At 38.0% G+C, this 17,510-nt stretch overlaps 1 protein-coding gene across 6 annotated transcripts in view; it reads left to right on the forward strand.

Annotated features, from left to right (window-relative positions):
- PTPRM (protein tyrosine phosphatase receptor type M) overlaps positions 1 to 17,510 on the forward strand; it is an 801,251-nt gene that overhangs the window by 655,343 nt on the left and 128,398 nt on the right. For 4 of the 6 annotated variants that reach the window (XM_036009304.1, XM_036009303.1, XM_036009305.1 and 1 more), the window contains one exon: positions 3,214 to 3,401. In XM_036009304.1, coding sequence (XP_035865197.1) covers positions 3,214 to 3,401 — 188 coding nt within the window. Of the gene's footprint in view, positions 1 to 2,491; positions 2,504 to 3,213; positions 3,402 to 17,510 lie in introns of all 6 variants that reach the window. The other 2 variants (XM_036009302.1, XM_028523956.2) reach the window with 1 other exon arrangement.

Raw genomic sequence — 17,510 nt, forward strand, 5'->3', positions numbered from 1 at the left:
CTATGAGTGGAGAGGGCCAAGACGTGCATTGTCAGAGGGAACAAAATGTTCAGGTTTCACAGCAGGATTTAGATAAGCTTATTAAACAAATACCTTTTTTTAAAGTTGCTGCTTGGTTATTATGAACACTAATGACATCTTTTAAAGTTGGTTAGGGCTCCTTACTGAGAGAGAATCATTTGAACAACAATTCAAGGAGCAAAAATGATGTACATCAATTGTGAAAAATAAGTCAGCCAGATAAACAAATAACTGTTATCACATCTTATTATATGTGTACCAACATAGCAAATGGTGGTGATTGGAAACTGTTCCTTCCACATTATTTGGTGCAAATGTGAATCTGTATATTGTGTACTAAGAATTAGTGAGGTTTACTTGAACCTGGAAAGAAAATAAGCTGTACATCTACTCTGGCACTTTTTGAAAATAGTGCTATTATAATTATAGACAAAAGAAATGTTTGGTATGACTCAGAGCTTGGCACAATTAAATCCTCTAATCCCTCCACCTCTGTCCTCATAGGCTAAGGTGCTAGTGTACAAAGCTGTAGTATGGCTATACATTATATTCTTGCAAAAAATAGATATATAGATATATGGATGGATGGATCTTCCCTGGCCTTAGAAACATGGCATTTATGTCAATTGAAGAGTTTCTCGTTGGCTTGTTGAAAAGTCAAGATAGTTTATTGAAGAATATAGGTAGAATTCATTCTCAGTTCTTAGAAAACTATCAGAACTGTTAGTGAGAAGCATTATTTCTGATTTCCTCTGATGCATAATTTTTAATTCAAAAATGTTGGTGGGTAATTTTTAACAAATATAGGAAATTAATGACAATAATATGTTTTATCAGTAATAATTCTTTTTTAAGAAATTAGAAAAAACTAATTACTAATTTGGATAGAATCAAGAATTTCTACTAGTAAGGTGACCCAATTTCATAACAGATACTGCACAAGAAACTTTCTATTCCCTGTCTGATAACCTAAGTACTGGATAATAGTACTCTTTTCTTAGTCTAAGTAGTGTTTGAATACTTTAAGACACATCCATACTAGTAATGAGGCCAAGGTGTCACATGCAGCAGACGATGATACATACAGTGGTGACAGTGGTTGCAGCTTCCACATTGTTAAAACTTCCAGGAATGCATAGCCCTGGACTGGGGTGTGCTCAGGTGCCAGTGTGTCCACATAACATGCCCAGATGCTTCATTTAGGGGAAGTTTAGAAAGTCAGTCCACAATAGAGGGCATTTACTTACGTTCATCCCAAACAGTACAGAACTAAGGGAACGAGAGAGGCACAGGGAGGAAACTAATTGATGTTCCATTTATTTTAGTACAAAGAACAGAACTTCCTATGGGAGTAGCCACAAGCTCGCCAGACTCAGTTCTTCAGTGGCGATCCTGTATCCCACTTTCTGAGTGTGGCGGTTGCAAGCAAGCACAGCTGATGTGAAAATTCCCTAGTTTCTTTGTGACTGTTCTAATAAAGCGGGAGCAAAGGATTTCTAAATTTCAAAGCAATTCCAAATGAAAAAAAACAAAAACAAAACATAAAATCAACTTACCACCCTTTTTATTTTGTCTTTGTGTCTTTAGCCACCTTGTAGTGATCCAGGTGCCATTTCAGCAACAGCAACATAGCTACACACTCGTGTACCACCTTTCATACCATGCATCCCCAGGCGCTTTGCGATGCAGATACAAGTGAGGTTTCAGAACCAGGCACAGCTAACCAAGCGCCCTTGAGCTAAATTCCCTCTGGACCTGAACTTCTTAGTTTAAAAACAAACCCCAGAGCTGAGTCCCCTGTTGATAAACAACCTGGTAATTTTTTTAAAAAATTGAACAAATCCTTCCTTATGGGTTTTAATTCTTTATACCTGAAATCAGTTTTGATTTAATATCCTCATTTTAAGTGACTTTGAATTATATTCTGATGAGACACATCCTCAATCATAAAACAGCTAAAGGGATTCAGTGTTATAATGAGTTAAGCTGTAGAATGTGGAACTCTTAATCTAATAGCACTTTCTTCCATAAGACATTTTTAATAGCTACAGTTTCTGCAGTTCATTAATCTAATTTACTAGTAGTCTTCCATTAAAAGGCAGCCTCTTTAGGCTTATTGAACCAAATTTTAACATTAATTTTATAGTACAATTTGGTTGACTTGTTCAAGAAATTCAAATAAGATGTGTCGAATACAAATAAGACTTATTTGATCATTACTTGGTTCATGAGGGGTGAAAAACAACTATGATACTATTTTAACCTCCTTTTTGTTATAGAGCACTTAACACCTCCATCCTAACCTGATGGGAAAATTGAGGCTTTGCCCTCTGACCACCTTTGTATGGAAAAGTTAACCGTAAAATTAAAGCACAAAATAAAAACTACCTGTAATTATTCACACAGTATTATTGCTTATGCCCTGTTTCCTTTTTCTCCTCTTTTCTCCTGATATGTATCTTCTTAAAAGTGCCAATAAATGGTAAGTTCCCCCATCACCCCATGGAGAAGGTGTGGAGGGAGTGGGAGTGTGTGTCTCATCTGTAGATCCCGACGAAGCCAGCTGGCTCTGCTGTGTGTTGGCCTGCATGTTAGCTCCTGTAGAACATTCCATACGTGATGTGTTGGTCTACAATATTTTGTCAAGCTTTCTGATACTGGAGCATGCAAAGTGACTCATCAAACCAAGTTTCCTTTTCTTCTTCCGCTTTTCTTGGATTTCATGTATCAAGTCCACATTCCCATTGCTAACTATATAAGCTAAACCATTTTGTGCATTTTTATTTTGCTCACAGAACATTTGTACAGTTTATTCACTTCATCATAAAAATTAGCTAACTAATCTTTGGAAGAAATACAAGACTGGTTTTCTACCAGACCTTGATGAAGTTTCAAACGGAAACTTCTATGAACTTTAGCACCCAAAGGCTAAAGAATTCTTATCAACCAACTTTGTGAAAGCAATATATCGTTTGGACTGCTTTGTAAAAACCAAGATTCCTGCCTCATTCCTATCAGTATTGCCAATCCCATGTAAATTTCTAAGCATTTAACTTCTTTTTCGCTAAGCCATCATAGGGATTATTGCAGCTGTAGGTTGAGGGGATGTCAGCAGCAACGTGTTAGCATTCTCAGTGACCTCGACACAGCCTGCTGTTTGGCCCTCACTTTCTCCACGCCTTCTTTTCCTAGACGAAACCCACACAATGGCCAGCGACACCAGCAGCCTGGTGCAGTCCCACACGTACAAGAAGCGTGAGCCAGCTGACGTGCCCTACCAGACCGGGCAGCTTCACCCCGCCATCCGAGTAGCAGACCTGCTTCAACACATCACACAGATGAAATGTGCTGAGGGCTACGGCTTCAAGGAGGAGTATGAGGTGAGCGTGGGCTTGGCGCCGGGGCCCCCTCTCGGCCTTCCTGTGCATCATGTCAGGAACTGTACTCACAACTGACCCTGCCAGCCAGTGGGGCCCCACGGGGGCCGCCAGAAAGAGACCAGACATTTCAGCCATGGCTCCATTTTCATTGGGAGGTAAGACCCATTACCAGGAAGCTAACGTATATTAAACAGAAGAAGGAGAGCCACTTCACTTGTTCCCTTATTCTGCATGCTACGCAATGAAAACAGAGCCCTACCAGGCTCTCTTCCTCATTGTTGATCACTTTGTTGGCTTTTCCTGTGATTAAGTATGATGTTAAATCCTAATAATTTTGTAGTAGCTTTCTCAGGAAGAGACTATCCACTTAAAACAATTATAGACCAACCAGTGATGTCATGTGGTGGAGATCAGAGGAACTGGCTAGTGTCATAGATGTGACAGCTGCTGTGTCCTGCCAAACCAGAGAGCATGTCAGCATCCTGGGATCTTGTGTGGACAGCTTTCAGGGCATCCCAGGAACAGCGATATTCTCTTATGCTCTGCAAAATGTAGGGCTCATCTCTTTCACTTACTGTCATTAGCTAATTCTTTTGGAAAGTCATTCAAGAACTGAAAAGAATGAATTGATTCGAAGAAGTCTGATTCAAAGAAGCTTGCATGACTTGAGTGTATAAGTGGGAGGAGAAGGTTTCTGTTTTTACCTTATCAAAATTAGTTTATATTCATTGCTGAAGATAAAGTAGCATGCCTATAGTAAAAGTAGGATTATATAGATATGTGGGTTTTTTAAAATCTTAGAATGTATTTCTGGTCGTGTATCCACCTGACTAGCTCACAATTGGAAAACATCTTTTCTGTGATGAAAGTATTTTTGAAATTAGTTCCTACCATCTACATAGCCTACAACTTTCAAACTGCTTCTTTCTCCTCCTAGGGAATACTCATAATACTTCATTTTAGGTCCCAGATGCTGCATTGTCTTAGGTTTAGTTCCATTTCTGAGCTTAATGGCCAGATTCAGTACAGCAGTAAGAGACACGCACTGCAGTGGCCAGTCTTCTTGTAGGACTAGATCTTTGGTCCAACACAGACAACTACACACACACTTCTCCGACATGTACATTCTCCTGTGTTGCCAATGGACCTCTCTTCAGAAAAGCAAAGCCAAGGAAACTAACTCCTACCAGCCCCCAAGGATTTAAGTCCATGGAAATATTTTCAGACAAAGTTCTGCATTTTAGCAACCCTGAAATTCTTATGTGGCAGTTATTTTAGATTTACCTTTAGCACTTTAGTCACAAATTGACTGCCTTTGCATATTTCCTCATGCACTTGTAAAAGTTAGCATAGGAATTAATAGGATTAAGAGTAAGACTTCCAAAAGCATTAATATCTTATGAAAGACAAAATTAGGTTACTGAGAAAATATAAGCCTAGTGAATAGAGGTGATGTCTGAGTTCTATCCAATATTCTGAATGCAGGTATTGCTCAAATGTTCATTAAAGATATTAATGTCAGAAAGATTAGTTATAGGCTTAAATAACAATTCACAAAATAACTTGATTCTAATTTTCCATGGATTATTTAAAAATACCTACCTTGGAACTTCCTGTAACACACTCTAAATGATACATATTTGAAAGTGTGCATAAAAATATTTCCTATTCACGGTATCTTGCAGAAATATGATTTGTAGTTGCAAAATGAAATAATTTATATTCATTTTAAGCATATTATAATTGATGATTCAATGAGTTGTTATACTTTGAAATAAAATGTTAATTAGATTTCAAAATGCTCTCTTTCGCATCTAGCTGCTCAGTGGATTAGAAAGGATTGCTTAAAAGAAATATATATAAGTGTATCAAATCATCATATTATACACCTTAAACTTACATGTTATATACCAATTATATCTTCATAAAGCTGGGGGAAAAGTTAATACTTTTAAACACCAAAGCTGTTTATCAGTTTTTAAAAAAGAAAAAGAAGGAATGAAAAAAAGAACATATACTAGAGAGGAAAGTATGAACAAATAAGAAGGTGCTATGGGAAGAAATATGAAATAGAAAATTTTCTTCATAATGATCATAGCACTGAATAATTTTCAGATTATGAAATGCTGCTCCCTAGGGGGTAGGGTGCTGATGTTGGCAGGAGGACCGTGGTGGGACCTAGTGAATGGTACTGAGGAGTGACACTGGTGCGTGGGTAAACCGCCCAGTGGCTGCAGGGAGGAGGGGAGCCTATTAAGCTATGAGTTGCCTCGAGCCTGGGCCATACCTTCAGCATCCTTGCCTGAATGTGTCGCTGAACTACATGCCCAGATCTTTTGCAGAGGCACAGCCAAGCTGATGGGAATTACAGGAGCACTGAGAGATCCCTGGCTATATTTACTGTGCTCTATGTTCTCTAACCCCAGGGAATATTTATTCTGGTGTGAATCTGGGAAGCCTTAACACAGTTGTTTTAAGTTTACTTGGCGTTTAGAATTCTACCCAAAGGTACATCTTTGAATCACGAGGTATGTGTCTGTCTCTCTAACCTGCACTGAGAGTCAGGAGTGCTGTGCTCCCTGGCACAGTGCAAATCTCTCAGGGCAAATGCTGAGAAGCTGTGGCGTGGACACAGGCCCTGGTGCCAGACTGCCTGTGTTGCAGCTCAACTCTGCTTCCTACCACTAGCTGTGTGACCTTGCGCAAGTTATCTAACCTCTCTGGGCCATCAGTAAAATGGAATAACTATGATATCAACCTGTGAGGATTAACCCACTTAATGCATGATAAGTGTTAGACTTGTATCTGACATTCCATTGAAATGTTAACTAGTAAAAGAGAAAAATACTAAAACAGTGGGGCAAAAGTAGGTTTACAGTTATTTGTATGGAAAATAATACAACAATAAATACTAATACAATAATAAGCTGTGTTTTATCTACTCACAATTGTAAACCTATGTTTGCCTCAACCTGTATAAGATCCGAGAACAGAAGTTCACAGGGTGTTCTGTAGAGGGAAACTGTCATACTGCGGTTCAGCACATCTCTCGTTTCTTGCGTTCAGCACTCCGAGGAAGGGGCTCAGTACATTTTTACTTTAGCTCTAGGGCTAGGTAATTTTCTTACTGCATATCATATGTCATCAGAAGTCCCCACTAAAAAGTAACTTATGTAAGTAGATAGGTTTGATTCTGTGGGTGAAGTTTAAGATCTTAGAAAATAAGTATTTTTAAATACATGCTATTACCTTTCATTGCTAACACTATTTTCATATCTGTTAGGAAAGTCCTAAGGAGTGGTGTAACTGGAGACCACACAGTACTCTTTTAAGAAAAGGTTCTGCTGGTGTTTTCAGCAAGGCAGGCTTTAGCGGAAAGTTTAATAAGTTGTACTTAACCACCAGAAACCATTAAGCACATGCTGTGCCTCTGACACTGCTGAGCGCCCTGCCCTTGGGAAGCTCACTCTAAAGGAGGAAGCAGCCACATAGTGCCTGAAGCGAGTTAAACCCCACAAGAGAACTTTGCAGTGGTGCCATTAAGGCCTCTGGGGGTACCTGAGCCCGCCTGGGGTGCAATAGTGGGCAAGGATGACTTTTTCCTTGAAGAATGAGCGGGAGTTGACCAGAGTGTGAAAGAGGGCAGATTTCTTGTAGATACAAAAGAGAACAGGGTGCACTGGGAGATTAGCCTGAATCCTAAAGAGGGGTTTGCAGGTGCGGATGTCAGGACTCCATCGCGAAGGGTCCTGTGTGTCTTACCAAGGAGCTAGGATGCCATTCTGGAAGCCACAGGAAGGGAAGAAAGACACAGATAACATGAGTCTTGTACCTATACTTGGATGCAGATCTGTTTAGTGCAAACTGCTTAGTTTTTAAACATTATTTGTACAAGACACGTAGAAATTAACTGATTGGAAAAAAATGATCAATACCCCCAAAAAAGGGGCAGAGAGAAAATGTATTACCGAGAAAGTATACTGTGAACTGCATTGCGCCATCCTTGTTCAAAAATGCTACGGTGTGCTTGGCTTAGACACTGGTTGAAGACTGAACCTTATCTGGGGTTGCATGTCGAGAAAGTCTTCAGTCACTGCTGTGACTCAGTGTAATCATCCCATCGGTCTCCCTGGTTTTCTTCAATCCAGGTATGTTGGGGAAACCAGCCATCTAGTTGTAAAATAGTTTTGAAACAGTGACTTTTTCTCTGTTGACAGTGTTTCAACCAATTCATCTTTATCTTTTTCAAGAAAAAATGTCTGAAAGTTGGCTTAAACACTGGGAGGATTTATTACTGCTCAAGTAGATGACAGAAGTGTGTCCAAACAAAAGGGAAAACATGTGGTGGGGATGAGACAGAGCAGCACTCAGTGCATATTTTGTATTTGATTTTGTTCTAACAAGATCGTCATATGGCACATCTCACCAGGGAAATGCAGTAATTTGATTCAAAAGAAACTCAGACATGAATCACAATAAAAAAGTAAACATGCTGAGTTGAATAGAAAATGGCATGTCGTCTGTGGAGAGTGGATCAGGGACCTCTGGAGAAAGACCAAGCAGAAAGGGCAAGTCTGCTGCACAAGAGGAGCTGGTTCTTTCTCCCAGCAAGCTGAGTGGTCTGTGCCAGCTCCTTGGGGGAAGTCTGTGGGTTTACCAACATGAAAAACGGGGCAGCTACACTCAAGGGGAACTGCACACGACTGAGTCGTCCTCCCCTACAGACTTCTGGGCCTACACCGAAAAGGGAGATTGCCATGATGCTATAGCTCTGCCCTGAACCCACAAGGCCCGTCCTGGGGGTCCTGAGCCTGCACTTCTTGCTGCTCCTGCAGCGTTAGAGCTGGCATGCCCCACGCTGCCGTGGGTGGTGAGACAGGAGGGGGCCCACCTCCCTGGTGGCCCTGCAGGGTTGGAGAGTTTTTCACCCTGTGTAGTCCCCCTCAGGCCTCCGCTGGTCCTCAGTTTTGGGTTTTGTTGGGTTTTTTTTTTTTTCATTCATCCTACATTTCTAGGGATCCAAGCAGAAAGAGATTAACCTTCAGCACAAAAAATAGTCATATGATTCTGAAAGAATACATTTGCTATCGTAAAATTAAGATAAAGGAAGGACAACAATTTAAAACTACTCTCAGGTAGGGATCCAGAAAAACACAGGTGTAACTGTTTCATTAGCTAATAATCAATAACACTCTGGAGCACAAAAATTCATTTTCCATTTACTAGAGCTGAAACTTATAAACCTAAGTAACTTTTGGCATCCTACTCTCAAAAAGTATGTGTTTATCTAAATAACACAAGTATATTTAGAAAAATATCATCTTTTCTACCCCACCTATTTTTATCCTATGTATATCTCCAGGGTACACACAATGGTGATTAACTTTGTAATTGAATATGGAGATTGTTTTTTCGCTCCTTAGTTAAGCTGAGGAATCGAAGACATTATGCCAAAATCTTCAGGCTTAAGTATAACTATGCATTTTTTCTAAGGAATCTGATTTTCTTAAACGTGTCTCATAGCTCCTTGTAGATCTTTTTTGTAATGTATGAGATGTATGTATATTTTGCCTTCTCATCCTTTCCCCTGTTTTCTAAGTAAAACAGCTGATTTGTTAAATGCAAGCACAATGCCTTCGTCTACAGGAGCCCTTCCTCATCCACAAGGGATGCATTCCAAGATCCCAGTGGATGCCTGATTCTGTGGATAGTACCAAAGACTTTATATACTATGTTTTTTTCCTATACATCATACCCATGATAAAGTTTAATTTATAAATTAGACACAGTAAGGGATTAGTAACAATAACTAATAATAGAGTAGAACAGTTATAACAATATACTGTAATAAAAGTTATATGAATGTCTGTGGGGCCACTGTGAAATAAAATAAGGGTTACTTGAACACCAGCGCTGCAGCACTGCGTGTGATCACCAGGACAGCTACCAAGCGACTAGTGTGCAGGGGTATGCACAGCGTGGAGACACTGCACAAAGGAGTGATTCACGCCCAGGTGGGATGGGGCGGGATGTGCGTGATTTCGGCACACTACTCAGAACAGCATGCAGCTTAAAACTTATGAATTGCTTATTTCTGTAATTTTCCATTTCATATTTTTGGACCATGGTTGACCGCAGGTAACTGAAACTGTGGAAAGTAAACCGAGGATAAGGGAGGGACTACTATATTTTTGACAAAGTTGTGTGAAATTAAGAAGGAATTATCACTAAAACATCTCACTTGGCCACTAAAATCTGTTTTTTATTTACTTGCCTCCCACTCCAAAGAAGCCAATGAAACCTTAAAAAAAAAACCTCTCCCTGAAAACCACTTCTTCTCTGTGGAGGGTGCAGTTAACAAGTCCCCTTTCAGATGCCCTCAGACAGGACAGGTCTTGGCTGGGAACATAGGGCCCAATCTTAGCGGCGCTGGCAGCAGAGCACAAAGCAGAGGACCTAGGCACCTGTCTCTCTTCTGTGGGAGTTTAGTGGGAAGAGGGAGAATTGCATGTACTTTTGGAAAAGTTTTAAAAGCAGAGCACATCAGCCCCTTTGTCTCCTTGGTTGAGTTTTGAAAGAAGGGCAGGGCATGTACAATGAAGGTTACTTTGTGGTTCATATCTGACAGAACCCTGCCTGACACAGCCGGGGCGGAGGGACCCCCTTCAGCTCACCTGCAGCCCACACACTTTTCAGATGTGCTTTTCGGTTCCCAGTTCACATTCTCAGGCACCAGCTGAGTCAATCAATTGCCACAATCAGTGCAGGTTATTTTCTGTCCCACAGGATACAAAACAAAACCACTGAAGCTAAAGATGGGGAGTTGGGGGGAGCACTGGCAAGCACTGTAAATGCATTAAGAATCACAACAGCTGCGCCTCCAATGGCTGTAGCAGCCAAGTGAGTTTTGACATATTTTTTCCTATAATTATTATGGTGATGCAGAGCCAGGTCCATAACAAAATGATAAAAACTCCTGATATTTTGAGGCTTCTTCAAACTATTTGGGACAAGTCAAGTGTATGTGATACTTTCTTGTAAATAAAAGTTTCTGCATGTTTTTAAACAGTGCAATAGAGAGGGTTGATTATACCATGAATACTTGGTTTATTATTTTTCTAAACTACAAATATGAGAGTCTGTTTAATTTTTTACTTGCTCCATTTTGTCATGGTAGCTTTCAGGACCTCTTTGGTGTTAGCTGGTTTTTTTAAATCCAATTTCCTTTTGCCCAAGACCCTGATAATATCATGTATAAGCTCAAAACTTCAGAAAATTTTATCAAAAACTGCTGTTTCCTATGACTCTCCATCCTCGTTCTGATGATGGTTCATGACGATAGTTCTTATGAGGTAGACATTTTCCAATTTGTTCGAGACACTTCCAGTCAGTCAACTGTCTCGTTTTTATGCTGTAGCTGGGTATTTCAATTTTTCCCTGCGCTGGGGAAAAATTGAGCTGCGCTGGGATTAAGCACTTTTTGCATTTGTTCACATGCTTTTAGTGTCATATGTCATCTGCCATAGGGCCCAGCCCAGAAGGGACTGTACATGTGCCGATGTCCTAGCACCTGCTGACCTCATGTGTATCTGGGGTCGCTTGGATGGTGTCACCTCCCACAAATGTGGTCTGGCAAGTTTTGGCCGAGTTGTCATTTCCCCCTCCCTCTTCCTCACCTCTACATCAGCAGGTCACAAATCCTGACCACTTTCTCTACCCTCCATTTTTAGTTCCATCCCTTCCTCTCAGATCCCACTGGCCTGACCCTCGTCTCTGGCCTGTACCATTGTAAGAGTCCTCGACTAACTGATCTCTCGCCGTTTAGTTTCCGTCTTCAAATCTGTCCTCCACTCTGCAACCAATTTTCTCTGTAAAGCTCAGATGTTATCACATTTGACTCATGCTCAAATACCTGCTGTGAATCCTTCCAAAAATAAGAAACTCTTATGCATGGCATACTCAGTCCTCTATGACATGAGCTCAGCCTATATTCCGGGCTTTTGTTTTAATTACAGCTACTTTCCGCCATGTGCCTTATGGTCTAGCTCTTCTAAATTACTCTCCATCTCTCACACTCCAAACACCTATTGTCTGTAAGCTGTGCTTCATGTTATAGCTCTGCCTAGGATGACTTCTGGCTCCTCCTTCACTTGCCAAGTCCATTCAGATCCAACTCACATATCACCTCCTCCTGAAGCCTTCCCTGATCTCCCAGTTAGGAACCACCATTCCCTTCACAGTTTTATAGCTCTGTGTTTGAATAGCATAGTAGGCAATGTATTAATTGACAACACAGTAGACAATAAATATATTAATGATAATATTGTAGACATGTTAATTGATGATACAGTGGACAGTACATTAATTGAGAAAACAGCAGACAATATATTAATTGACAATACAATGGGCAATGTATTAATTTATAATACAGTAGGCAGTACATTAATTGATAATATAGTAGGCTATATATATTGATTAACTGACTCAATAAATATTGGACAAACACTGTTGAATTACTTTATATTTGCTGAATTGATTTCTGTGTATTTAAACACATATACCCCCTAGAAATGGAAATGAAGTTAAAGATAGATAGAACTAGTAAATATATATATGTTCAGAATGGTACAGATGATCGGGAGAGCTCAAGTGAGTTAGTGGCGCCTAAGCAGGAAAAAAAACTCTGCTGACCAACTTGAACCTTACCAATACTGATCATTTAAAAATAGCAAGAATGGATGTGGTTCTGTCTGATCATTTTACCCATTGAATGCCAACCATATGTTTAAAAATTTCAGGATAAATATTTGTTATCCATATTTGCTTTAAATTTGTTATGTAACTGCTAATAAAAATAATAGAAAATTATTTAGGTGAAACTCAGTGCAGTTCATAACATGACTGATTACTCCAAAGGAGAGACTATATATCATTGTACAGTTTCAAGGCTCAGAAAAGGAATTTGTGTTATCACAGACATATTTTAGTGGGAAGCAAGGTGTTGAGGAATAGACTTTTCATAGTCTTGCTTGGCTTCTAGAATTTTGATGATGATATAGATGGCACCTTCCTTCATCTGACACCTAACCTGTCAGCACTAGACAAGGGGACACACACACACACAGGTGTATTTCTAACCACAGGCTATTGCATTATCATTGTACCCATTTTACAGATGAGGAAATGACTCCAAATTTAAGTAACTTGTCCAAGGCCATCCTGTATGGAGTAGTAGAATTTATTTCACAATCTATTGACTCTAAAGTCCATGTTCTTTCCAACACATGTCACTTCCTATACAACACCACAGGGATATAGACCTATGGAAATTGATCTTATGTTTTATTTATTTAACTTGTGATTTCATGGTGAGAGTGTTATTTTTCCTCTGTGTGGTTTTGTTGGCTTTGAATTGTTCTCTCCTTTGGCAGAAGCCCCACCCAGCCCTTGTGGCCCCGTTGACAGTGGCAGCTCTGGTGTGTTTTAACATCTCAGCCACAGAAGATGCTGTCCATTAACCTCGCTTAGTCCCCAGCTCCGAAAGCAAGGTCTTTCCAACATCGCTTCTCTCCTGCTCTGGTTTTGCATTGTTGAGAAATGAAGGAAAATCATTCTGCAGATATCCACCAGCCTGGCTTGTCAAAACCCCCCAGGACCAGTTATAAGCTAAATTCAAGCTACAGCTCTTGAGAGCATAGATTCTACATGCCACCTCCCTGGATTATTACTGTCAACCAAACCAGTAGAGGGAGAGAAGGAGGAGAGAGGAGAAAAATGAATGCGTAAGTTTGAGTTGTGGGTGAAGGCCAAGGTTTTCTAAAAGATCACTCTGGAATGGTTACTGTTATGTTACCTGGATCTCTGTTACCTATGATAACAGGATATTCGCTGTTAATTGTATCACATTAACTAGATTTCTGACCTCCAGGAAAAGCCAAGGTAGTATCTTTAGACTTCAAATAACTGATACAAAAAATAACCAATTGAAAAGTCGATTATTTTCCCCAAACAATACTGTTGTATAGTGGAAAGGACAGCAGACCAATCAAAAGACTTGGATCCCAAGTCTTTGACCTGTCATGTCACCGAAGAGTCCCTGCTGAGACCCTAACACTGGACCTTGAACAAATCACTCAGCTTCACTGAAGCAACTCAATCAGTCGTGAAGACCACATGCTCACTAAATGTCTCTGCTACTGGTGGTGCCGTCACCTCAGTGATGCCAGCCTCCCTGTTTGGCTGACCTGGTTCCCTGTACAGGATGCATTCCAGTGGGTGGCAGTCACTGCTGTGTAGTGACCATCACTGAGAGACCCACAGGCAGTTCTCCAGCTTCCTCTTGCAGTTTTGAGTTTGTTCGGCATTTGTCATCCTTTTTATCTTTTACTCCTCTCTCTTCCCCATTTCAGCCCATTCCCTCTCCCTTCTAACCCACACCCCATCTCCAAACACTGGGGACTCTGAGTTGAGAAGATGTGGTAATGAAATTAATACATATTTGTTTCAAGCCCTCAAGTGTCTGAAGTGTGTTTATAATCATAGTTCTATTACCTCTCTAGACCCCACTATCCCAGTTTTTACAGACCATGAATAATAAGGAAATATATGGGTTGAATGTTTCAAATTACTTCATTTAATATTTTATAGTGTATAAATTCACATTATTGTCACATGTATTATTCAGACCAAAATAATATTGAATCTGAGCCCATAATCTTTTTGACCTGTCATGTCATTGAAAAGAAAGAGAATATGCTGACTTTTCCAGTTTCTTCTATTGAATCTTCTGAAATAAAAGTGGTTTTATATCCATAGTGGAATTCATCTGTATTATTCAATATCTTAACAATTTAAAAAACTTCTTCATCCCTTTTATCTTCTATTGTCACCCTTTAGGGACACATGGAAAACCTTTTATCTGTTTACTTCAGGGAAATTATACAAGAGATATTGAATAATTACAATGTATTCATTGTTAATTATAAATACATAGCATATATTTTTATATGTGTTGTATTTATAAGCTTTAGGTAATTATGCATTTGAGTTCTTTGCCAATTTTATGTTCTAAATATTTTACTTGGCTAATTACTAAGTATATTTTAACCTTACTTCTTAAAACATGAAGAGAATATACTATAAATGCAATTAACATAATTTATCTGCCTAATGAGAATGCTTGCTTTTATTTTTTCTCCATTTTAATAATGAGAAACAGTTGTAAGGATAGAGAATAATGAAATATTCTTTTTAAAGTTTGCAAGTCCTGATTTATTGTTTTTTTACTTTAAAAGCAATACATAATTTTTTAAAGAAATTTGAAAATTTTAAGCAAACTATAAAGAAAGATAAAATCACCCATATTGATTTGGGTGATTGTTACCATCCAGATTATTATCAATTTTCAGTAAGTTTCCATCCAGTATATTAATGCACTAGAATCTTCATGATATTATATCAAGGTGTTTTCTATGTCTTTGCTGTGGACACTGCTAAGAATAATTCTTTGAATTTACATTCATTGTTTTGTATGGATGGGTTTCAAGAGGTGGAATTACTGGTTCAAAATGTATAAGATGCCTAAGGTTCTTTATGCATATTGACCACTTGCTTTCTGGAAAGATACCAATTCACATTCGCCATCAACTCCCTCCCTGAGAATGCCTACCTCAACACACTGGTACTAAAATCAGCATTATTTTTTTTTAATCTTTGCTAGTTTAATAGGTGAAAAAAGAGTATCTCACTTGAAACTAGACATGTTTGCATATGTTTACTGACCATGGGAAAATTTTCTTCTCTGAATTGTTCATGTGTTTTGCCTCTTTTTTTTTAACTAGTTATTAATGTCTTGTAGACTTGTATGACCTCTTCTGAGGCCTGCCCCGCTTTTCTTTAGAAATATGTTGACTGTCCTCAGGCTCTCTGCTTCCATAATTTAGAATCACCTTTTACACAGAAAATGAGCACATTCCATACAGTCAGCTCCATGAAAAACTGTGTAATTTTGTTTGGAATTGCATGGGATCCATTTATAAAACTTGGGAGAATTACTTCTTGGTAATATTGGATCTTCCTATTTGTTCATGGTTTCTGCTTCCATTTATTTGGATCTACTTTTATATTTTTCAATAAAGTTTCAAAATGTTCTCATAAAATCCTGTACACCCTTTAGTTATGTGTACCTTTTTGTTATGGCAATAGTATCTTTTAAAGTTATATTTTCTTTTTATTGCGGTGCACAGAGTACGTATACACACATGCTCGCTATTATTTTTTATGTATTGCCCCTCTGTCCAGAACTATGTTTTGGCAGTCTTTAGCTCAACCATTTTTCTGTAGATTTTTCTGGAATTTGCTCTGGAGCAGTCATGTCAATTCTCATTAATGACTATTTTGTTTCTTTTTAATCTTTATGTAATTTATTTTTTCTTGTTTATAAAGCTGACTGGAACCTTCAGGACAACACTGAATAAACCTTAGGGTGGCAAGCATCATTGTTTTGGTCTTGATTTTTAGAGAAGGGGCTTTAATGATTAACAATTACTTGTTAGGTTAAGGATATTCTCTTTCACTCCTAGGTTATTAATATTATTTACCATGGGTAGATAATAAATGTGATAGAGTAACTTTTCAGTATTTATTGTTATACAAGTTAACAATTTGATTTCTCTTCTTAATATGTTAGCATAGTGAGTTAATTAATGTAATCAATATTATAATATTGAACCAACCCTTCATTCCTCAGATAAGCCTAACATAGATATGCTACATCAAATGTTGCCGAATACTGCTCACTAATGATTTTTGCACCTATGAGTGTGAATGACTAGTCCCTTAATTATCTTCACATTTCCATTTTCTCATTTTAGAACGAAAAGTATATCTGCTTTTTAAAATGAATGAATAGCATTTGTAGTTTTTCTAACCTCTTAAAAGAGTTCATGTACAACTTAAATTATCTTTGGAACTTGCCTGTAAAACTGGCTAGGTTGGGCAGTTCCCTCATAAAATTTTTAATTACTAATTTTTAATAGATACAGGACTATTCTGGACATTTAGTTTTTCTTAAGTTAATTTTTAGTTAATATAGTCATAGGAATTTTTTAATTTAGAAGCATATTATCTTTTTAATTTGTACTCGTGTTCTTTTTTTCCTTATCATCAGTATTATTTACCTGTGCCTGCTTTCTTTTTTCTTGAATATTCTTGCCAGCAGTTTGTTGGTTTTATTAGTTGTTTCAACAAAATAACTTTTGACTGTTTATCTTTCATATTACATTTAAAGTTTTTCTACTTCTGTTCTTCATTAATTTCTTTCTACTTTCTTTTAGCTTATTCTGTTCTAATTCTTAAGTGGGTGGGTGTTAGACACATTAATTTTTTATCTTTCTTTTTAATATAAATATTTATTTTGAACTATTAATTTTGCCTCTAACAGTTGAGCACTACTATCATTGACTATTATTTTTAAACTTTCACTACAGTTTATTCTTTGACCCATAAACTGTTTAGAGCACATGAGCACATGAGTGTTGGTTTTATTTATCAGTGCATAGGAACATTTTTTGTTGGCCTTTATTAATGATTTCTAACTTAATTGCATTGTGATCAGAAAAAATTCATTGAAATTTCTAGGCACTATTCAGAGTGTTACATGTGGTCAATTTTCTTAAATATTTTACATATTCTTAACATCAAGTAAACTGTTCTATGTATTCTTTATATCAAACTTTTAAAAAATTTGTTGTTTGGATTTTCTGTATACTTACTAGCTTTTCGTCTATCATTTACCGAAAGAGATAGGTTAAAAGAGGTCATATACTTCGAAGTTGAGCTATTAAGGCAATACAAGTTTAGAACTGTCGTCTCTTCCAAGTGGATTGAACAGTTCATCATTAGGCAGTGATACCTTTGGCTTTAGCAATATTTTTGCTTTACAGTTTATTTTGTCTCATTTTAATTTATCTATGCCAGATTGCTTCTAATTATTAATATTTTCCTGAAATATATTTTCAACCCCTCATTTTAATTATGTCTCTTGTAAATAAACTTGTAGCTGGATTTTATTATTTCTATCAAGTCTTAGAGCTTTTACCTTTAAATCTG

Source organism: Phyllostomus discolor, chromosome 9 (genome assembly GCF_004126475.2).
Source record: "Phyllostomus discolor isolate MPI-MPIP mPhyDis1 chromosome 9, mPhyDis1.pri.v3, whole genome shotgun sequence".
Classification (NCBI taxonomy): Eukaryota; Metazoa; Chordata; class Mammalia; order Chiroptera; family Phyllostomidae; genus Phyllostomus; species Phyllostomus discolor.